This window comes from Monodelphis domestica, chromosome 4 (genome assembly GCF_027887165.1).
Source record: "Monodelphis domestica isolate mMonDom1 chromosome 4, mMonDom1.pri, whole genome shotgun sequence".
In the NCBI taxonomy this organism is placed as follows: Eukaryota; Metazoa; Chordata; class Mammalia; order Didelphimorphia; family Didelphidae; genus Monodelphis; species Monodelphis domestica.
The window spans coordinates 368,063,200-368,084,690 of NC_077230.1; the positions used below are offsets into that span (position 1 = coordinate 368,063,200).

The 21,491-nt window shown below is 51.2% G+C and overlaps 1 protein-coding gene across 2 annotated transcripts in view; it reads left to right on the forward strand.

The window, feature by feature from the left end:
* Positions 1-21,491, forward strand: part of KCNQ4 (potassium voltage-gated channel subfamily Q member 4) — a 74,098-nt gene that overhangs the window by 41,909 nt on the left and 10,698 nt on the right. Inside the window, exons 2-9 of one of the 2 annotated variants that reach the window (XM_001381204.3) lie at positions 3,382-3,472; positions 5,686-5,812; positions 6,147-6,322; positions 6,962-7,087; positions 7,316-7,426; positions 7,736-7,831; positions 12,687-12,775; positions 15,402-15,563. In XM_001381204.3, the coding sequence (XP_001381241.1) occupies positions 3,382-3,472; positions 5,686-5,812; positions 6,147-6,322; positions 6,962-7,087; positions 7,316-7,426; positions 7,736-7,831; positions 12,687-12,775; positions 15,402-15,563 (978 nt within the window). Of the gene's footprint in view, positions 1-3,381; positions 3,473-5,685; positions 5,813-6,146; positions 6,323-6,961; positions 7,088-7,315; positions 7,427-7,735; positions 7,832-12,686; positions 12,776-15,401; positions 15,564-16,703; positions 16,749-21,491 lie in introns of both variants that reach the window. The other variant, XM_007492865.2, reaches the window with a different exon arrangement.

Below are 21,491 nucleotides of genomic sequence, written 5' to 3' on the forward strand. Positions count from 1 at the left end.
TGGGAAACCTGTTAGGAACTATTGTAATAGTCTAGTTAAGAGGTATGAAGGCCCAATCTAAATGAGTGCCATACAAGTGAACAGGAGGAAACAAATGTGAGAGCTGTTTTTTTTTGGGGGGGGGGTAATTTGATTTTTTTCATTGAACAAAAATCTATTTTCTCTATCTCCCAACTCTCCCCCCACCCCTATTTCCACTGTGTGTAGGGAAACAACTCATAACAAATATGCATAGTCAAACAAAATATTCCTGCATGGGGTAAATCCCCAAATGCCAGGCTCATTCTGCACTTTGAGTCCATTACCTGTGACCGGTCAGGAGAAGGTAGAATGCACCATCATTGCTCCTCTGGAATTGTGGGAGGTCATTAAAACACCACATATGGGATCAGCAAGGCTCAGCAACTGACTGGACAGGGAATAATGGAGAGCAGAGAGTTGAGGATGACTCCAAAGTGGTGAACTCAAAGGATCCCAGACAGAAGTGGGGGCATTAGAGGAGGGGCATTTCTACCAGCTAAGACTCGAGCTCAGCAGAGCAACTGAGTCATTTGTTTCAAGAATCCATAGGAGAGATAGAGAGCCATGTCTAGAGATGGATGGTCCTGGGTTCAAATATGGCCTTAGACACTTAGCTATGTGATCCTGGGCAAATCATTTAACCTCCATTGCCTAGCCTTTGTTGCTCTTCTGCCTTGGAACCAATACACAGCACAGATTCTAAGATGGAAAAAAAAGGATGATAGTATGAGAGGATGACAGGATCAAAGGTAAGATCTGAGTATGCCTGTAGGTTACAGGGAAGGACCTAATGGATAAGGATAAATAAAAGGGGTGGTGGTGGAGATTTCTTTGACACTACATCTCCTTACCAACTTTACCCTGGCAAGGGACCCCTTTTGTCCTAGTCCTTTCTTTTTTTGTCATTAGGGATCCTTTAGAAGGGTAATGTTCTGTAATGTTATTATATATATATATATATATATATATATATATATATATATTCACTAATATAAGTTGTGACTCTGTTTTGGGTTTTATTTTGTTTCCATACAGATTAGGTGGCACAGTGGGCAAAGTGTCCAGCCTAGATAGAATGACCTCAGGAAGATCTGAGTTCAGATCCAGCCGAAGACACTTACTAGCTGTGTGACCTTAGGCAAGTCACTTAACCCTGTTTGTTTCCATTCCTTACCTATAAAATAGGCTTCAGAAGGAAATGGCAAATTTCTCCAGTATCTTTGCCAAGAAACCTCCAAATGGGGTCATAAAGAGTTGGATACAGCTGAAATGACTGAACAACAAAAATACAGATAAAATAGAAAATACAGAAAGAATCTCCCTATTTAGTTTTCTTGGCCTGTTCCTTTTGAATACAAGTGACTGCACTATCATGTTAAAAAAAAAAAGCAGGGTAGGGTAGAGTAGGGTTTGATTCTTTTGTCATTGTCATCACTCTTCCATTTGAATGTAAACTCCTTGAGGACAGGGACTATCTCACTTCGGGATTATTTCCTTCTTGTTCTGAACAATGCCTGGCACTTGGAAAGCATTTAATAAATGCTTTTCATTCATTCACTCCCTGGTCTTGAGATTTGGGAGCTTGTTGGTGAGAAAATAAATATTTCATAAGAAGAAGAGAAAAAGAGAAGGTAAATGATTGAAGGGGACTAAGCTGTAGGACTAGGCTGGCCTTAGCAAGGGGGAAGGGCTGCCTCTTCTTCTGAGACTGAAGGAAAGGAGGAAAGAATGGAGATTGTCTCTAGTTTTTTCCCCACTTAGCTACTCAGATGATGGGTGATCTAAGATCCCCTAATCCTTTCTGGGTCTTGGTTTCCTCTTCTCTAAAATGAAGGGATTGGAGGCAACATGATAGGGCGGAAAGATTCCAAGCTTGGATATCAAAGGACCTGGGTTCAGATCCCACTTCTTCAAGCTTACTGAACAATTGGACAATTCTTTTAACTTAATCTCCCTGGGTCTCATTTTCTTCAATTGTAGCATAAGGGGAGTGGATTGTTGGGCTCCTCTCAGCTCTCAATCTATGAATCAGTGATTAAAGGTTCTCTGAGGGCATTTCCAGTCCCCAAACTATGTAATGTCCTTCTTTCTTTCTGCCATCTTTTTTCCCCCAGCTAGAGGAAGAAGGGTCTAGATTAGTTAGAAAGAAGTGAAAGCAGGGAACCCTTGTGCCCAGAGTTAGGGGTCTGGTCATTAAGCTTGGAGCAGTAGAGACAGGGTGCTCAGATGCCTTAGTCATCCAAGGAGTTTGGTTCACTCTGGGATTTAGAGTTGGAAGGGACTTTGGAGATGATCTCCTAGCCTAGCCCAATGGTTTCCAACCTTGTGGAGTGGGAAGGCCCCTTTCTAATGTCAGAACAACTTTCAGAAGCCCATATAGTAGTAGTGATAGCGTTAGCATCCATTGTTTGAGAAAATACAAGATGACAAGGAAGGATCCCTGTGGTTTTTAAAGGTCCCCCCAACTAGCCCCCATCCACCCCGTTAGTCTGATTTCATGAAGTCCCCATTCTATGCCTTCCATGTCAGTCAAACAGGCCTGCTAGCTATTTCCTGTGCATGATGCCCCATCTCTTCTCTCAATGCTGAAAGCTATACCCTCTTCCTTCTGCCAATTAAAATCAATCCCTGGCATCCTTTTAAAGCACAGCTTGGGAGATCCCTCCTACATAAGGTCTTTCCTCATCTGTTCCTCCTTCCCCACTTAATAGTAATCCCTCCCCCTCGAAATCACTTTATTTTGTTGTTCAGTCATTTCACCCTTGTCTGCTCCAGTTAACTTTACAGGTGAAGAAACAGTTAAGTGACTTGTCCAGGGTCCCACAGCTAATGTGTGTCTAAGGCTGGATTTGAACTCAGAAAGATGAGTCTCTCTGACTCTGGGTCTGGCACTCTGTCCCCTACATCTATTAGCCTTATATATATTTTGTGTTTATTCCTCAGTGTACCTCCCCCATCCCCCCGCTAGACTGAAAGCTTCTTGAGGGTAGGGCCGTTTCCTTTTTGCCTTGTCTGTATGCAGCCTAGTATAGTGCTAAATACAAAAGTGCCTAATAAATGCCGAATTAGAGATAATCAGTGGCAGAGCTGGGACCTGACCCTGAGCCTTCTACTTCCAATCTGGCTGTTTGGTGGTAGTGAGGTGGATCTGAGGTTTCTGCATCTTTCATTATCCCTCAGGGGCTCCCCATTGGTCACAGGGTCTAGGCTGCCCTCCTTAGCCTTCCATGAACTGCCTCCGCTTCCCTGGCCTCATCTGCGACTCCTCTCCCTTCCCAGCCCCTGCTCGATCCTGATTAGTCCCTGAGTGCTCTCTGGCTACCCAGTGGACTGACTTGTGCTATCCTGCTGCCCTTTCAGATTCTTACTGGTTTTTAGCTGCCTGGTACTGTCGGTGCTGTCCACCATTCAGGAGCACCAGGAGCTTGCCAATGAATGTCTCCTCATCTTGGTGAGTACCTTGGGATCCTGGGAGCCCAACAGTAAGGGGCAGGACCATGGGTCATGGAGATGCCCAGAAGGGAGGACCAGCTGGTGGCATTAGCTAGCGGTGGGAGACGGTTCTTTCCCAGGCATTGGATTCTGTGGAAAATTCCTCCCATCGTGGCCACGTCTCCAGCCAGGGGTGTGAGTTGTGATAAATGTAGCTGGAGTAGGGTGGCTGACACTGACACTCACTCTCCATGAGCTTGCCAGGTCCTGTGATGAGGCGCTCTACTCTCACCTTCCCTGACTTCACGTTGGGACATGGGAGGCAGAGTCCAGTAGAGTCCATCAGAGCTGGTCTGAATTCAGTCTCCTTGGGTGGGAGATGGTCCCCTCTTCCCACGCTTATAATTCCAGACTCACTAGTTTTCATCTCAGCTTAACCCCTCTGGATCTATAGTTTATTCGCCTGTAAAAGGAGAGAGTTCTAGCTCTTCTTCCTTCATTTCAGTCTTGTCCGAATCTTTGTGATCCCATTTGGGGTTTTCTTGGCAAAAATATTGGAGTGGTTTGCCAGTTCTTTCTCCAGTTCATCTGACTAGGAAACTAAGGCCAAAAGGATGAAGTGACTTGCCCAGTGTCACGCTCTGAGGTCCGATTGAAACTCAGAAAGATGAGTCTTCCTATCTCTAAGCCAGCACTCAATTCTGTATCTTTTCCAATAATCTCAGGGCTCATTGCAGACCCTGACTTGTCTCTCCAGGACATAAGAAAGGGGATGTGGTCTTTGGTCCATCATATCCTGCTTTCCACAAGATGATGCAATTCTCTACCATGTGTCCCTGCTTAGATAGAAGCTCTATGTTTATTGGAGGGGGAGGGGGGAGATAGAGGGAGATACCACAGTGTAAAGAAAAGCTCAAAGAACTGGAAATCAGAGGATCTGGGTTCGTATCCTGACATACTAGCTGTATGACCTTAGGCAAATCACTTTATCTCTCTGGGCTTCAGCTTCCTCATCTCTCAAAGAATAATTATGGCTTAGCATTTATATATCACTTTACTCATTTGGCCCTCACAACCACCATAGGAGATAAATGCTATTATTATCCCCACTTAATGGTTGTGGAAAACAAGGCAGAGATTAAGCAACTAGACATGCCCAGGGTCACGCAGCTAGTGTCTGGGTTTGTGTTGGTACTCAGGTGCCTCTTGGTGTCCACTGTGTCACTCAGCTGCCCCCTCTAGTTCTTGATTCTATGAGCCTCTGGCTCAGCTGGCTCCCTGGGAAACTTGAAATGGAGACCCCTCCTCACTCCCCACACCTTGGGAGGGGGCCAGAGGAGGAGAGGCTGAGTGAGGAGCTGAGTGAGGAGCTCTCTGACAATGCAGAGCTTCCATCTGAGGACTAGACCCCATGAGGGAGGGGCCTGGGAAGGGGCCAAATAAGGATGGAAAGACCAAGAGGCACAGAGAGGGAGAAAAAGGTTCGATGGTGGCAACTAGATGACAGCTAGGTGGTGCAGTGGATAGAGTGCCTCCAGGCTGGGGAGGCTACAGAGACACAGCTAGCATCTCTTTTTAAAAAATAAACCCTGACCTTCCATCTTACAATCAATACTACATATTGGTTCCAAGGTAGAAGAGTGGTAAGGGCTAGGCAATGGGGATTGAGTGACTTGGCCAGGATCACCCAGCTAGGAAGTGTCTGGGGCCAGATTTGAACCCAGGACCTCCCATCTGTAAGCCTGGCTCTCTATCCACTTAGCTGCCCCTATAGCTAGTATCTTTAGGAAGCCCCCAGTTGGAAAGTGAGATAGCCCTGCCATCAAGGAGCTCCCAGACTTTGAAGAATATTGGGGAACCCCCCTGTTCACATGGGAAAGTGAGAGAGAGACAACTAGCATCTTCAGGGAGCCCCTAAGCTGGGGAAGAAGTACCTCTCCAACCTCAGAGAACTTTGGACCGTAGGAAGATTAGGGGACTCCCTAGTGGGAGGCAGGGACACTCGGACCTCTGTAGATGTGAGAGTGGAGACACAGCATCTGCCTTCAGGGATCCCTCAGTGTCCGAGGGCGTCGGAGGGCCCAGCCTTTATGTGACCCGAGCCCCATGCCCCCCCCCCCCCCAGGACTAAGGAAGGGTCAGCCAGAGCTCAGAGGCCAGGGCTGGGCATGAGAAGGATGCTCGGGGCTCCTCTCCCCAACCAGACCAAGCCCTTTCCCCTTTCCCCCGCAGGAGTTTGTGATGATTGTGGTGTTCGGCATGGAGTACATCATTCGGGTCTGGTCTGCCGGCTGCTGCTGCCGCTACAGGGGCTGGCAGGGACGTTTCCGCTTTGCCCGGAAACCATTCTGTGTCATTGGTAATGCGCGGCTCTGCTCTCTGCCCCATTTGATCCTCTCACCCCTGCCCATGTGCCAGGAAGGTCTTGCTTTTGCCTCCAGTTCTGACCCCAAACCCTTTCCCGGGTCCTCACCCTGTCTAACACTCACCAGGCAGACGGGGCTCCGGGTGGGACTCTAGCCCCCACCCTAAGCCCCCTCCTTCCCTTTCCTGCCAATTGAGTCCTAACTTGTGGTCAGTCTGACCCCAGTCATGAGCACAAGGAGTGGGAGGTCCTGCTCGGAGGGCATGCTGGGGGCCCCTCCGTGCCCTTGGGACCCCCCACATTCTTTCCCTTCTTCCCCGCCTTTCAGACTTCATCGTGTTCGTGGCCTCACTGGCCGTCATTGCGGCTGGTACCCAGGGGAACATTTTCGCCACATCTGCCCTGCGGAGCATGCGCTTCCTCCAGATTCTGCGCATGGTGCGCATGGACCGCCGTGGAGGGACCTGGAAGCTGCTGGGCTCCGTGGTCTATGCACACAGCAAGGTGCTGGGGTGGGGCTCCCACCCAATGGGGCCTTGGGGAAGGATGGTCATAGTAGGAGATGAGAATGGAAAGAGCTTTGGCTGGAAATTAGGAGCTTCGGCTCTGACACTTACTTAGTGCCTTTCTTTCCATATTCCATTCCCATCCCTTCCCCAGATTTAAGTAGTGTAGCCCGGATTTGAACCTGTGTCCTCTAAGTCCATACCTGACCCCCTCTCCAATGTACCTTGCTGTGGTACTCTGGACAAACAAATTCCCCTCTCTGGGCCTCAGTTTCCATCTAAATGATGGCAGTAGGACTAGTGGATCCCCGAGAACCTTCCAATCCTATGAATCTAAACCTCATCCTGGAGTCTCCAAGCCTGGTTTTGAGGACTTGATGTTTCCTTCTCTCCAATGGGTAGGGTGAACCTTGGCCCTTCCTGTGAGTTCCAAGCAGAGAACCAAAGGAGATGTCCTCAGAGCTCTTTGAAGTGGAAGCAGAGTGTCTGTATTCTCTTGCTGACCCCAGAGAGGGTATGGTGGTCACAGTAGAGGAAAGGGATGAGGACCTCCCTCTGCAGGACATCACGTCCTCTCCCTGCCTGCTGGAGTGATCTTCCCCGTAGCCTCCCCATCCTGACCCTTCTTTCTACCCAGGAGCTGATCACCGCCTGGTATATCGGTTTCTTGGTCCTTATCTTCGCCTCCTTCCTTGTCTACCTGGCTGAAAAGGATGCCAACTCCGATTTCTCCTCCTATGCAGATTCACTATGGTGGGGCACGGTATGTCATACTCCCACCCCTGCCCTGGCCCTTCCTGATTCCTGCCCCCCAAGGGCCGCCACAACCACTCCCTGAGCAAAAAGATCCCCTCTGCTTCCAGATCATCTGTGTGGCCATTCCCCCAAGTGACCAGACCCCTGCCAGTCACTGAACCCCTGAGAAGCTAGATGCCCCACCTGACCCCAAGTGAGCCAGACCTGTGAGCCCTTCTGGCCTCTCTCCCCACAGATCACACTGACCACCATCGGCTATGGGGACAAGACCCCCCATACGTGGTTGGGCCGGGTCCTAGCAGCCGGCTTTGCCTTACTGGGCATCTCTTTCTTCGCCTTGCCTGCTGTAAGTGTCCCTGAGCATCACCATTTCTGAGTAGGTGGGAAGGAAGAGGGCATCCTGGGACACCTCCATCAGGAAGACAGAGCCAACTGCAAAACGTCCTGTTCCAGGGATGGTACTGGGTGGGAGGGGGGGTGTTCTTGCATGGAGACTAGCCACAAATGCCCTCCCTCTGACTTCTGGGACAGTCTAAGAGAGTTCCCTTCTCTGGGATGAAAAGAGTCAAAGGCTTGGTTCCTGAAGACCCTAGTGTGCTCTAGCCTGGTCTCACCTGACCCACCCTGACCCTCACATTGTGTCCTCACTCCTCAGGGCATCCTGGGCTCTGGCTTTGCTCTAAAGGTTCAGGAACAGCATCGTCAGAAGCACTTTGAGAAGCGCAGGATGCCAGCAGCCAACCTCATCCAGGTAAATCTGTTCAGTTCAAATCAACTAACATTGATTAAGCCCTTGGCATGTAGCAGGCACTATTATGTACTGGATATACAGAGGAAGAAAAGAATGAATGAAAGAGAGAGAGAAGAAAAGGAAGCAAAAGGGGCAGCAAGGGGGGGCACAGTGGATAGAGTGCCAAGCCTGGAGCTGAAGGGACCCGGTTCAAATTTGGCCTCATACATTTCCTACCTGTGTGACCTTGGGTAAATCACTTAACCCCCAACTGCCTAGCTCTTCTGTCTTAGAATTGATACTAAGATGGAAGGTAAGCGTTAAAAAAAGAAATGGAAGGAAGGAAAAGGAGAAAGGGAGATAAGAAAGAAAGAAAGAAAGAAAGAAAGAAAGAAAGAAAGAGAGAGAGAGAGAGAGAGAGAGAGAGAGAGAGAGAGAGAGAGAGAGAGAGAGAGAGAGAGAGAGGGAGGGAGGGAGGGAGGAAGGAAGGAAGGAAGGAAGGAAGGAAGGAAGGAAGGAAGGAAGGAAGGAAGGAAGGAAGGAAGGAAGGAAGGAAGGAAGGAAGGAAGGAAGGAAGGAAGGAAGGAAAGAAGGGAAAAAAAAGAAGGATGTGGAAGAAAGGAAAGAGAAAGAGAAAGAAAGAGAAAAAAAATCCTTGCTTTCAAAGAGTTTTCCTGGGGGAGGAAAAAACATGTACACAGATAAATAAATACAAAATACATAGATTGAAAACACAAGACAAAAATTAGAGGAGGGAACATGATAGCTGGGAGAATTGGGAATGGCCTCTTGTAGGAGGTGCCTCATGAAGGGAGCTAGAGTTTGTCAAAAGGAGAGGGGAGGAAAAAACATACCAGAGATGGGAATGGGTTGGGAGACAAGCCTTTACAAAGACACAAAGGTGACAAGTGAGTTGGTGCAGTTGATAGATAGAATTCTAGAGTTGTAGTCAGGAAGACCCAAGTTCAAATTTGGCCTCAGACACTTGCTGTGTGACCATAAGCAAGTTAATTAACCTTGTTATAGTTACTTACCGACCTCCATGTCCTCATCTGCGAAATGAAGGGATTGGATTTGATGGCCTCTAAGGTCCTTTCAGCTCTAAATCTATAATCCTGTGAAATGGAATGTTATGTTCAGGGAACAGTAAGTAGGCCAATTTGCCTGGAACATAGAGAGTATAAATTTAATCAGCCTAGATAGATGGATTAGAGGCTGATTGTAAAGGGCTTTAAATCCCAAACAAAGTAGTTTCATATTTCATTTTAGAGTCAATAGGGAACCATTGGAGATTCTTGAGCAGGGGGATGATGTGGTCAATCATGAGTCTAAGAAATATTCATTTGGCAGCTATGTAAAAATGAGTTGTAGTGGGGAGAGGACCAGATGTAGGGAGACCAATTAGAAGGTCAATGGAATAGTCCAGATGAAAGGTGATGAGGTCTTGGAGAAGATGGTAGTCATGGGGATGGAGAGGAGACAAAGGGAAGAAATGTTGAAGAGGCTGAATTGATGAGTCTTAGCAGCTGATTGATTGATGAGGGCATGGGTGAGGCCCCGGCAATTTTTGAAGGTAATTCCTAGTTTGTGAACCTTAGTAAGAGAACAGGAAAAAATGATGGTGCCCTTGACAGATAGAGGAAGGGTGAATTTGGCAGGAAGCTAATGAGTCCTGCTTTGGACATGGGGAGTTTGAGATGCCTATGGGCCATCTAGTGGGCATTTAGGTTACACAGTGGTTAGAGCACTGGGCTTGGAATTAGAAAGATTCGTCTTCCTGAGTTCAATCTGACCTCAGATTTCCTAGCTCTGTGACCCTAGGTAAAGTCACCTAACCCTGTTTGCCTCCATTTCCTCGTCTTTAAAATGAGCTATAAAAGGGAATGGCAAACCACTCCAGTGTCTTTGCTAAGAAAACTGCAAATGGGGTCATAAAAAGTCAGACAGTACTGCACAGCAATATTCAACATTCCATGGGCCAACTAGGCAGAGACATCCAGTAGATGGTAAGGTGAGATAAGTCCTAGATATGTAAATTTAGGTCTTGTCTCCATAGAGATGCTAGTGGTATTAAAAAAAAAATACTTTACCTCCCATCTTGGTTGCAAGGCAGAATTGGGGTAAAGGCTAGGCAATGGGGGGGGGCATCAAGTGACTTGGCCAGGGTCACAAATCTAGGAAGTGCCTGAGGTCAGATTTGAACCCAGATCCTCTTGACTCCAGACTAGTGCTCTATGTACTGTGCCACCTCTCTGCCCCTAGATGCTAGTAGTATTCATAGGAGCCGATGAGTTCATTGAGAGAAAGAATGTCAGGAAAGAAGAAAAGAGGGCCTAGAACAGAACCCTAGTATATATCCAAACTGAAGGATTGGGAGATATAGAAAAGGCAGAGAAGGAGCAGTCAGAGAGGAAGGAGAAAAACTGGGAGATCGAAGTGCTCCCCCCAAACCCAGGGAGGAGGGTGTTTGTGAGGGGAGGCTGCTCAACAGCAGCAAATACTTCTATCAGAGGACTGAGAAAAAATTCAGTGGATTTAGCAATCAAGAGAGGTAGCAATCAAGCTGGGGATGGGGTAGGGAGTAATGCTGGCCTTCTTACCCAACTATCCTTCCAGTCTTTAACTCTCCAGTGCCCATCTGATGCCCACCCCCATGTGGCCTGTTTGAGAAGCTCCAGGCCCAGGGACACAATCTGAGGAGGAGAGAAGAACGACATTTTTTCCATTTTTGTATTGCTATCTTTTGTTTTGACATTGTCTTCATTTCCAAATATATCCTTCCTCCCTCCCCTCCCAATCAAGCCATCCCTTGTATTAAAGAAGGAAGGAAGAAAGAGAGAGAGACAGAGACAGAGACAGAGAGAGAGAGAGAAGAAAGAAAGAAAGAAAGAAAGAAAGAAAGAAAGAAAGAAAGAAAGAAAGAAAGAAAGAAAGAAAGAAAGAAAGAAAGAAAGAAAGAAAGAAAGAAAGAAAGAAAGAAAGAAAGAAAGAAAGAAAGAAAGGAAGGAAGGAAGGAAGGAAGGAAGGAAGGAAGGAAGGAAGGAAGGAAGGAAGGAAGGAAGGAAGGAAGGAAGGAAGGAAGGAAGGAAGAAAGGAAGGAAGGAAGAAAGGAAGGAAAAGAAAAGAGAAAAAACAGGCTCTGCATTTCAGTCCAAGGCCAAGAATCTGGGCAAAGGAGGCAAAACTGGGATACCTATACCGGCCAGCCCCCTGTGTCTGTACCACTGGGAAGGGGGGGTTGTTTTTGGGGTTGTGGGAATGAAGTCGGAGGGGGGCTATGTGATGGAGTTGGAAGCTACCCAGATTTAGAGTCTAGTTTTGGATCCTGGCTCTCCTACTTATTAACTTGTGCGTCCTTGGGCAAGTTACTTCCCTTCTTAGGGCCTCAGTTTCCCCATTTGTATAATGAGGGGGTTGGCCTAGAAGGTTTCTGAGATTCCTTTTGGCTCTGAATTCTGTGGAGTAGAATGCTGGGTGTCCCTAAGTTCAGCTCTGTGGCGGTCCCTTTCTCCTCCCCAAACCCTCTCCTCTGCCAGCTTGGGCTCTCTGCCCAGAAGGAGCCACCAGGGTGACCCTCTCTTCCTCCACTTGATCCCCTGTTACTGCCATTCTTCACCCCAGAGCAAATGGCCTTGGCAAGGCCTTTGACTTCCCACCCCCCTCCATTTAGCACCTCATTATCTCCCTTCTTCAGAGTCCCATCCCCTCCTCCCACACACAATGGCCTTCTCGTCCCTGTCCCTGTCCCTGTGGGGACATTGATTTAAGCGGCTGGTACAGGCTCTGGCTGAGACAGCTGGCATTGTGGTTCCCCCATAATTAATGAGTGGCTTCCAAGGCCTCTGCCTGCCATAGAAACATGCCCATCCTGGGAGGCAGGCTCAGGCAAGGTGGGTGAGCTCTCAAGGACAAGGGAGCCAAGGCATGCGAGGTGGCCGTGTGTCAGCCCCTGTGGCCATCCCTTCTCATCCCTCCCTTCCCCAGCGCTGGTCTCCTACACTGTGATCTCAGAGAGCCTAATCTCCATTGTGGTGGAGTGGAGACAATAACTGTCATGTGTGAGGTGCTCTAAGGTTCACAAAGCACTTTACGTGTGAGTGTTCAGTTGGGAGCTGAAGGATCTGGTCTGACATCCTGGCTCTGCTACTTATTCCCCGTAGGGCCCTGGCCAAGTCACTCACCTTGTTGGGACCTCATTGGCTTCTGCTGTGAAACAAAGGGGTTGGACCAGATGGCTTCTTCATCTTAGCTTCCTTCTCTTCTACCTTTCCCGACCTCCTTGCCCCTATTCCTTCACCCTGTCCAGCCTCTTACCCATCTCTACTTAGTCCAGAGGAAGAGATGGATAGTGACTCCTTCCATCTTTTCCCAGCCTCCTTTCAGGGTCTGCTTTCCCCCTAGGACCTTTGGTCTAGCGCCCTCTGGTGGTGGTACCCATCCACTGCCGGAAGCCTAGGATGACTTGGCTGGACTTGAATTTAGAGACTGAGGATTGGAAGAGAAAGATCAGAGAGTCCACCCACCCCTATTTTGTAAGAAAAGAAGCGTGAGGCCCAGAAGGGTTAGGAGAATCCCCCAAGGCTCCCCAGGAAGTAAGAGGCACGGTCTAGATACCAACTAAATTCTTCTGACTCCCAATCTGGTATTCTTCCATTTTACCCTGTTGTCTCCCTTATTCCATCGTTTTATCGGGCAGGAAACTGAGGCCCAGAGAAATGCAGCAAACCAAGGTTTCTTCTAGTACTCGAACCCAGGTCTCTTGACTCCAGGTCCAATGCTTAAACCTCAATCCTTCCGGAAAAGGAGAAGGGGGTGGGGTGGTGGAGCGAGCAAGGTGGGTGAGGGGGAAGCGAGATTAACGCCTTGTTCCTATCAGGCTGCCTGGCGCCTCTACTCCACCGACACAAGCCGGGCTTACCTGACGGCCACCTGGTACTACTATGACAGTATCCTCCCATCCTTCAGGTAGGCGCCTCGGGGGCCCACCTGGGGGGCAGTGCTGGGCCAGCCGGAGATGGAAGCGCCCCGATTCTGAGCCCCGCTGCTGCGGGCTGCCTGGGTCTCAGTCTAGGGCGCAGGAGGCGTGGGGGGAGAGGAGGAGGGACCAAAGATCTTGGAGCAGGGTGGGCTTGGAGCAGGGGGCAACCTGGACAACTAGGGAGTGGCAGGAAACACCCCCTGGCCAGCGGCTCGCGGGGTCAGGCTCCGGAGTGGTCACTCATGAGGTCCGAGCCTCAGTTTCCTAATGTTGTTTAGGCTCTCTTCCCAGTGCTTCTGCAAGGAGACTCGGGTTTGGTCAGCCTTAAAATGCCTGAGAAAAGAAAGTGATGATTACTGACAATATGATTAACCTTCTCTTGTTCAGCAGGGCCCTCCAGAATCCCCATTTCCCCACTCCCGGGGGTCTCCCTGAGCATAGCGGGATGCAGGGCCTGAGCCCAGGGGAATGGGCTGGAGAGATCCCGAGCCCACCCCCCTCCCACCCCCGCCTGGGGGCTGCCCGAGGGGGCAGGGCCGGGAATGCTTTGTTTCTGGCAGCAGCCCTCCTCTTCCGTGGCGGCGGAAGGGGCGATGGATTAGTGCTGAAGGCTCTCGGGGGCCGCGGTAGCCAAAGCTGGTTCCAGGGGACTGGAGAGCAGAACGCGTGCATGTCATTAGACGGCGCCCCTCCCCAGCTCCCCAAGTTCTGGATCCTGACGAGAGGCGGCCCCCATCCCCATTGGTGGGCGACATGGGGGGAGGGGACGCCTCCAGCGGCTCAGGGGTTAACCTGTGTCCACTCGGGAGGGGGTGCTTATTAATAGCACTGCCAAGGTGGCAGGAAGTGCCCCGGGGTGGGGGGAGCTGCCCGTCTCAGGGGCCTGGGGATGGAGCCTGTGCCCCCGGGGCATCACTCAGTCCCGCGGGTGCAGAGCTATTAGGGAGAGGATGCTGAGCTCAGCGATCCCCCTTCCCCCGCCTCCAGCCCGCTCGCTGCTTTTCCGCCTACTTAGCTCCTCAGCTCCTCGGTGGACAAGCAGCTGCCGAGTCCCGCCTCCTCCACACCTGGTTCCCCCCTCCCTTCCCTGCTTCCCCGAAGCCTCCCTGGTGGGGCTGCTCCGAAAGGCAGCGAGAGGAAGGATAAGAGGAGAGAAGAAAGCGGAGCGGCGGGCCTCAGTGACCCCCTCTGGCTGCTCAGAGCAGCGGCCAAGGCTGTTTGGGGCCCGTGGGGGACCCTTTCCCAGATTAGGAGCTCTCTGAGGGCTAGAGAGGACGCAGCCTTAAGGGGCGGTTTAGCCATTGGGAGGGTCACTACCGGGCTGGGCGGTGAGAAAGCCAGAGCCCAATCGACCTTGGCAAAACAACTCATTTGACCCCAGAAACCCTGATAGGGATGATCCTTTGGTTTGGCCCGGGGTCTGGGGCGGGGGTGGGGGTGGCACAGCAGGTGAAAATGATCCCTTAGCTCCCACCTGAACAGATGATCCCTTAGCACCCATTACACTAGCCCCTCAGTACCGAGGCACTAACCCTTTGGCTCCTGGAGTGACAATTCTTTTGTTTCTAGGGGATGAGTCCTTCGTTTTAGAGGGATCACCCCTCAACTCCTGGAGGGATCACCCCTTAATTCCTAGGAGGATCACACCTTAACTCCTGGAGGGATCACCCCTTAATTCCTAGGAGGATCACACCTTAACTCCTGGAGGGATCACCCCTTAATTCCTAGGAGGATCACCCCTCAACTCCTGGAGGAATCACCCCTCAACTCCTGGAGGGATCACCCCTTAATTCCTAGGAGGATCACACCTTAACTCCTGGAGGGATCACACCTTAACTCCTGGAGGGATCACCCCTTAATTCCTAGGAGGATCACACCTTAACTCCTGGAGGGATCACCCCTTAATTCCTAGGAGGATCATACCTTAACTCCTGGAGGGATCACCCCTTAATTCCTAGGAGGATCACACCTTAACTCCTGGAGGGATCACCCCTTAATTCCTAGGAGGATCATACCTTAACTCCTGGAGGGATCACCCCTTAATTCCTAGGAGGATCACACCTTAACTCCTGGAGGGATCAACACATAACTCCTAGAGGGATCACCCCTTAATTCCTAGGAGGATCACCCCTTAATTGCTGGAGGGAATCACTCCTTAACTCCTGGAGGGAATCACATCTTAGCCCTTGCAGTGATCACCCCTTAGTTCCCAAAGGAATCACTCCTGGAGAGATTTAACCTTAATCAATCAATTCAATTATTCAATCAATTACCCAGCTTTATTAAGAGCTTGCTATGTTCCAGGCATTTAGCTCGATGCTGGGGATACAAGTATAAAAAGTGAGGAATTCCCAGACAAAGTGGACAGGAGGATTTAATGAGGGGTGGGGGAGGCCCTGGAGAACTCCCTTACTTCTGGAGAGTGGGCAGATGGGCCTCCCAGAGACGTTGCTGGTAGCCAGAGCCTCTCTCTCGCTCTAGTCAGGGGGACAGGGAAGAATCGCTCTTTTGGCCCAGGGTTCAGAAAGAGAGAAGAGGCCAGAATCTGCCTCTATCTCCTTCCCGCTTCAGTAACTCCTCCCGTTTTGTATCTGCATCCCCCCTGCCCCACAGAGAACTGGTAATATTATTTGAGCATGTGCGGCGGGCCCGTAATGGGGGCCTGTGGCCCGTGGAGGTGCGGAGGCCCCCTGCACCCACTGGAGCACCCACCCGATATCAGACCTTCGCCACCTGCCACCGGCCGGGCAGCGCCTACTATTGCCCTGGGGAAAGGTAGGGGCCCCTTGGCAGGGCCGGCTCCTCTTCCTCCTCTCCACCTTGTCCTCTCTCATTCTCCTTCTCTTCCTCTGGCTTGCTCTCTCCTTGCTGGCATAGGTCCTCTCTGGCCATGCTATCAGCAGGGCCTCTTCTCCAGCAGGCATGTGCCAGCCTCCCTGCCAGGTAAGATGGATGGGCATTGGAAGGGGTGGCACAGGACCCAGGTCCCTGGTACCTCCTGGAGTGTGCCAGGCGATGAAGGTGAACAACCTGGAAGCAGGATCCAGCTTCGGTGAAGGGAGAACTGGGTGCCCAGGATAGGGGTGGGGGCCAGGGTGAGCGAGGGTCGAGGCGCCCTGGCAGAAGTGATAGAATTGGAGTGGAGCGGCTCAGGCTCTGAGCTGAGGGATCTGGGAGGTCCCCTAATCCAGCCCCAACTTGAGCCTGTGCTTGAATATCAGGTAGGTTCTCCCTGTTGTCTAACCTCCAGCAACAGATCTTGCAGAAATCACAAGAATTGATATTTATTACATGGTGTTCTAAGGCTTGCACAGCCCTAGGTATGAGCAAGAGGGCCAGGCTTGGTTGGAGTCAGGATGAGAGAAGGTCTCTGGGTTTGAATCCTGGTCAGCTACAAAATAACTGAGTGGCCTTGGGCAAGTCACTTAAAATTCTCTACACCTAAAAAAAAAAGGAAAAAAAAACCTCCCATGCCTGACTATCATCCTCTGTGAAACAAGGTGTTTCCTCCAGTGATGGGGAACCCATGATGGTCCAGCTCTACTTCTCGGTCATGGTGACTTAATTAGGCAAATTCATTCTCCCTTTCTGGGTCTCAGTTCCCCTTTCTGGACAGGCAGCTGTACAAGTTGGGAGATTTCTGAGATCCCTTCTGGGCTGGGCTCCTGTCAATCTGCTTCATGCCATGAAGTCATACCAGGTAGGGGTGTTCATGACCGAGAAGGGCTCGTAGGTTGCCAAGGATGATCCACTTGGACCCCTCCTGGAGAAAAACCCTGACATTGTCTCGTCATCCCCTGTGACTCTTCCACCACCCACCTCTCACACCATTGTCATCTGTCTCTCTTTCTCTCCACCTCCAACCCTTTCCCTCTCTTCCATCCTGCATCTCCCCCTCCCATTCCTCCTGGGAAGTTGGAGAGAGGAGGAGGCCGCTGGCCACAGGTGCTTACGGCTCAGGTAATCTTCAGTTGGCAGATGGGGGGATGGCATTGCCCGTGATGCCCACCAAGCCCTGACCCTCTAGAGGGTTTTGGGGGGAGGGGCACATGGTCTGCTATGACTGGGGTACTATTGATGGAGCAGGTGTTAAACAAGGAACCCTGGATTATTGATCTGGTGAACTGGGTTCAAGTCCTGAAGAGAGCACTGGATGCCAGAGCCAGAGGATCTGGGTTCAAATCCCACCTCTGATGGATTTTAAAATTGTGACCTTGGACAAGTCACTTCACTTCCCTGGGTCTCAGTTTCTGCTTCTGTAAGATGAAGGTATTGGACTAGATGGCTTCTGGGGTCCCTTCCAGCTCGAGATCTAAGTCCCTTCCCTTCTCTGAAAGGGATTGGAATATAGGGGAGTGGAGAGAGCCCTGGCCAGGGAGTCAGGAGATGTGGATTTGGTCAGTCCTGGTTCTGCCCCTGACCTGCTGGGTGATCCTACGTGTCCTCTCCTTGAGCCTCAATCTTCCTTCTGCACACTGAGAGTGGAACGTATTATTCACTAAGGTCGTTTGGAACTCCAAATTGTGTGCTCGCTGGCCGCTTCCAAAGCCCAGATGTTCTTGTCTTTGACTGGAGGTGTTTGGAGGCTGGGGCATACTCCACTCTCCCTCGCTCCCACCACCTCAGACGCACCCTAACCCCACTGACACTCCCCGCTGTCTCCTGGGGGAGGAGGGGTTTGCGAGGGGTAGGGGTCCAGCCTTGCCTCCCATGGAGAGGGCTGTGGGCTGAGGAAGCCCCTTCTTCTGTTTTGGGATGTAGGACTTACTGAAACACCCCGATGGTTTGGCTTTGAGCCAGCCCCTCTTCCTTTCCCACCTCCTGATCTCAGCCTGAGGGGAGGATTTTCCCAGTGTTCCTTTGGAGCCAGAAGTCTGTCGAGGATGGGAGTAGGAGTGGCTACTCCTTCCCCTCTCCTCTCCCCAGCATTTCTTTGCTGCCCTGAGCCAGAGGGATGCTCATCTCCCCTTGGACCTCTTTTTTTTTTCCATCTTCAAAGAAGCAAAACTTATGCAAAAGCTCCAGCCTGAATGGTAGAATTCCAGGTAGATGGGAGAAGGGCATGTGCCAGGGAAGGGGTCCTTGCTTCCATCTCTCCCAATCACAGCCTCCATGAAATCCGAGATTACCATCACCTTCACTGTCTCCTCCATTCCTCTTGTGTCTCCATCTTAATGTTTTCTCTTAATACCCATCCTCATTTTCTGAGCCTCCTTGCAGATGTCTATCAGGATCTGCCTCCCAGAGGCCCAGAGCTTCCTGGTTTTAAACCTGATAGGGGACAAAGGGACACTGATGGAAGGCAGGAAGGAGAGGAGTCATGGGGAGTACTCTGGGTGCCTTTTTCCATCAACTGCTGTGTGTCCTTGAAAAAATTGCTTAACCTACCTGGGCTTTTGCCCGGGTACAATGACAGAACCTTGCAGGGTGGGTGTGCTCAGGGTTTTAGAGACAGAACCCGATGGAGAGAGGGTCCCCCTCTGCCTCTGCTGCCCCTTCTCTGGGAAGGTACCAGTGGGGACAGGTAATGGCAGAAAAGAAGGAGGGAATGGTGGGGATCACCCCTATTGAATGGATGGAGTGGATTGTTCCAGGCTTGGTTTCTGCTCCTATGTAGGGCACGGAGAGCTCAGTTGGTTCCCCTGGGAATCACCAGGAGTAGTTAACCCTTCCCTCTTCTTACCTAAGGACAGGGCTCAGGATGACTCAGGGGAATTGAAGATGGGGACATGCATAGGAGTGGGGAAGAGACCTCAGATTAAGGACTTGGGGATTCCAGGAGCAGGAGATTCCAGCAGGCCCAGGATGTGGCTATTGGGGTATGGGATGTGGAGAACCTGGGCTTTGGGGCTATGAGAGACCCAAGTTGAGGATATGGAAGGGCTGAGAGCAGCATATTTGGGGGACCTGGGAGGTGGATTATGGAACTGATGGGGTCACCCCACCTTTTGGCCACACTCCAACTTCTGCTCAGTCTAGAAGAGAGAACTGGACCATGGGGGCATGTGGGCTGGGAACGGTAGCCGCCATGGATGGGGAGAACCCACGTCCATCTCTGGCGCAATTTCTGCCCATCTGTCCCCGTAGCTGCTGGGTGGGCACATATCCCTGGCAGAATCCTACCCTGCCCTCACCCAGCCTCTCTAGGCTGAGAATTAGAACTCAGCTCCAGTCTCAGGAGAAAGGCTGCTCAAAGCCTGGGCCCACTTGGAGAACTCTCAGAGGGTTCCTCGTTTGCCCGCCCCAGAGCCAGGCAGATGTAGCTCAGGCTGACTCGGGCATAGTCAGAAACCTTTGAGGGGCTTCGGGGGTAGGAGGGGATGAGACAAAGCAGACTAGGAAATGGGAGGCATTGGCAGGGTCAAAGGGAGAGCGAAGACTTTATTCCTGGGGCCTGCCAGCAGAGAGGACCACAGGCTTGCCTCCCAGTTCCCCTCTACACAGAGGCTTTCCCACAGCTTAAGAATGGCCACATCAGAAGCAGGCTCCTGCCTGGGCTGCTGGGCTCCGCGTCGGTATCACTGCAACTGACCTGGACACACCAGGAAGCCTTCTGGTCATCCCAAGGGATCTTGGCTTCCCACCACAGATTCCAAAGTCACTTAGAAACGTCCCCAGCGCACAGAAAGAGTAATGAAGTCCCAGTGCCTGACTCGAGCTTGAAGGACTGAGGGGTAGCTTTCAGATGTCACCCCGCTGGGGTCACGTGTCTGTCTGTGTGTGTGTCTGTCTGTCCACCCTGCCAGAGTTGAGAAGAGGCCGTGGCACTGTAATGGGGCTAGCTGAGGACCGTCCAGGGCAGCCTAGTGTCTGCGTAAAGATGTCAAGCACTTAGCACGGTGCCTGGAACAGAGTAGGTGCTATAGAAATGGATACTGCTATTCTTTCGTGGTCACTGGCCTGAGCGTTCAGGAAAAAGGACCCATCCATCCACCTCCTCCTACCATCCGAACAGAAGCTGGGCCTGGCTCTGGGTCCTGCCATTTAATTAATCAATATATCGATACGTGTTTTTGTGCCAGGCTCTGAACTGGGAACTGGGGACCCACAGACAAGAGTGTCTGCCTGCAGGGTGCCAGCCAGCCATGTACCATTGTTGGGGTGGAAACCAAGGCCTTTCCAAAGCTGACTTCTTCAGGATGGATTGGGGAAACGGAAGCCAAAGGGTTTGGCCCCAGGGAGAAAATGCTGGATCAGCTTCTTGGCCCTCGGCTCCCCCAGGAGCAAGGCAGACCCTGCCTGGTGGCTGGGCCAAGACTGCAGACAAGGCTCTTCCCTTGTGACTGGCAGTGGGTCCTGTGGGTCCATCCCTTCCTTGGCCCAAGTGGTGGGCAGAGAGGAACAGGGTTTTCTCATCCTTCAGGGAGCACCAAGTCCAGGCTGGGGCCATGCCCATACCTAACCCTTGCTTGCCCGCCCTCACTAACCTCTACTCGTGTCTCATTCTCAACTTTCCAGCCAGATGTTTAGTAATAAGCGGAGTTTCTTTCGGATCCACGCCAGCTGGAGACCGAGGTACCGGACGCCTGGCCTGCCTCCTGTCCCCGGCCTCCTGCCCAGACAGGAGCATGGGAGCCGGGGGGCCTATGAACAGGGCATGGGATGCATGCCGCCTGCCCCCCTTCTCTGGTCTGGCATGCCTGGTGGCACCGTGGGGAATGGCCTGTATTGCTGCCCTTGGCGCAGGGGCAGAGGCCAGCGGACACATTTCTATCCCGCATCAGGACAACACGTCTGTAGCTGTAAATTTGTTAGCTTCAAGACCAGGAGTGCCCAGGGAGCGCTTAAAGCCTCCTGCTGGCCCAGTAGGGTTTAGAACCAATTGCCCTGGTTCTCTGGCCCCGGCCTTAGCACTGAACCACTGTGTGGCTTTGAACAAAATTACTTAACTAACCTGTGCCTCAGTTTTCTCTTCTGTAAAATGAAGAGTTGGAGTGGATGGTCACCAAGGCCTCTTCCAGCTTGCAATCCTATGATCTGATGGCATTCATGGTGGGATGAAGTCAAGAGGTCTGGGTTCAAGGCAGGTTGGGCCTGTGACCTACTGGGTGGCCCTAAGCAAGGTCCTTCCCCTCTCTGGGACTCAGTGTCCCCCCTGGAGAATGAGGCTTGAAGAGGATGATCTCCAAGGCTCCTTCCAGCTCTGATGATATCCTCTGAGACGAGGAGACCACAATTCCTGGATTCGTTCCCTCTCTTTGTCCCCTGCTCCATTGTAGACGGGGCTAAATCATTGATTAGGGAGAGAGTTTCTAGCACAGCCCAGAGTCGGGCCTCATCTTCACCTTTAAAGCCTGCACTCTAGGCAGCCTGGAACAGCCCAGAGGAGAGGGATTCCTCTCCCTTGCTTTGCCTTCCTTCAGTCTAATGGAACAAGTCTTCGTCTTGGACCAGTCTAGAGAGGGTAAAACCTGCCTTCCCACCATTGGCGCACCAGGAAGGCTGAAATCAACTTTTAAGAAGAGAGTAGTAATTCTCCTAAACAGATACTCCTTCCGGCTAGTTTCTCTCCCAATCTCTCCTTCTCTCCTCCACCATTTTTGGGCACTGGCTTGCCCTTTGCAGGTTGAGCAAACCCCCACCCAGTGAAACCGCAGTGAACAAAATCCCCGAGCCGACAGAGGCACATCGGCCCCATGATGCTTTTTGGAGAATGGGACAAAAGTCTGAAGAGGGAAAGGACAGGTAGTCAGAGCTGGAAAT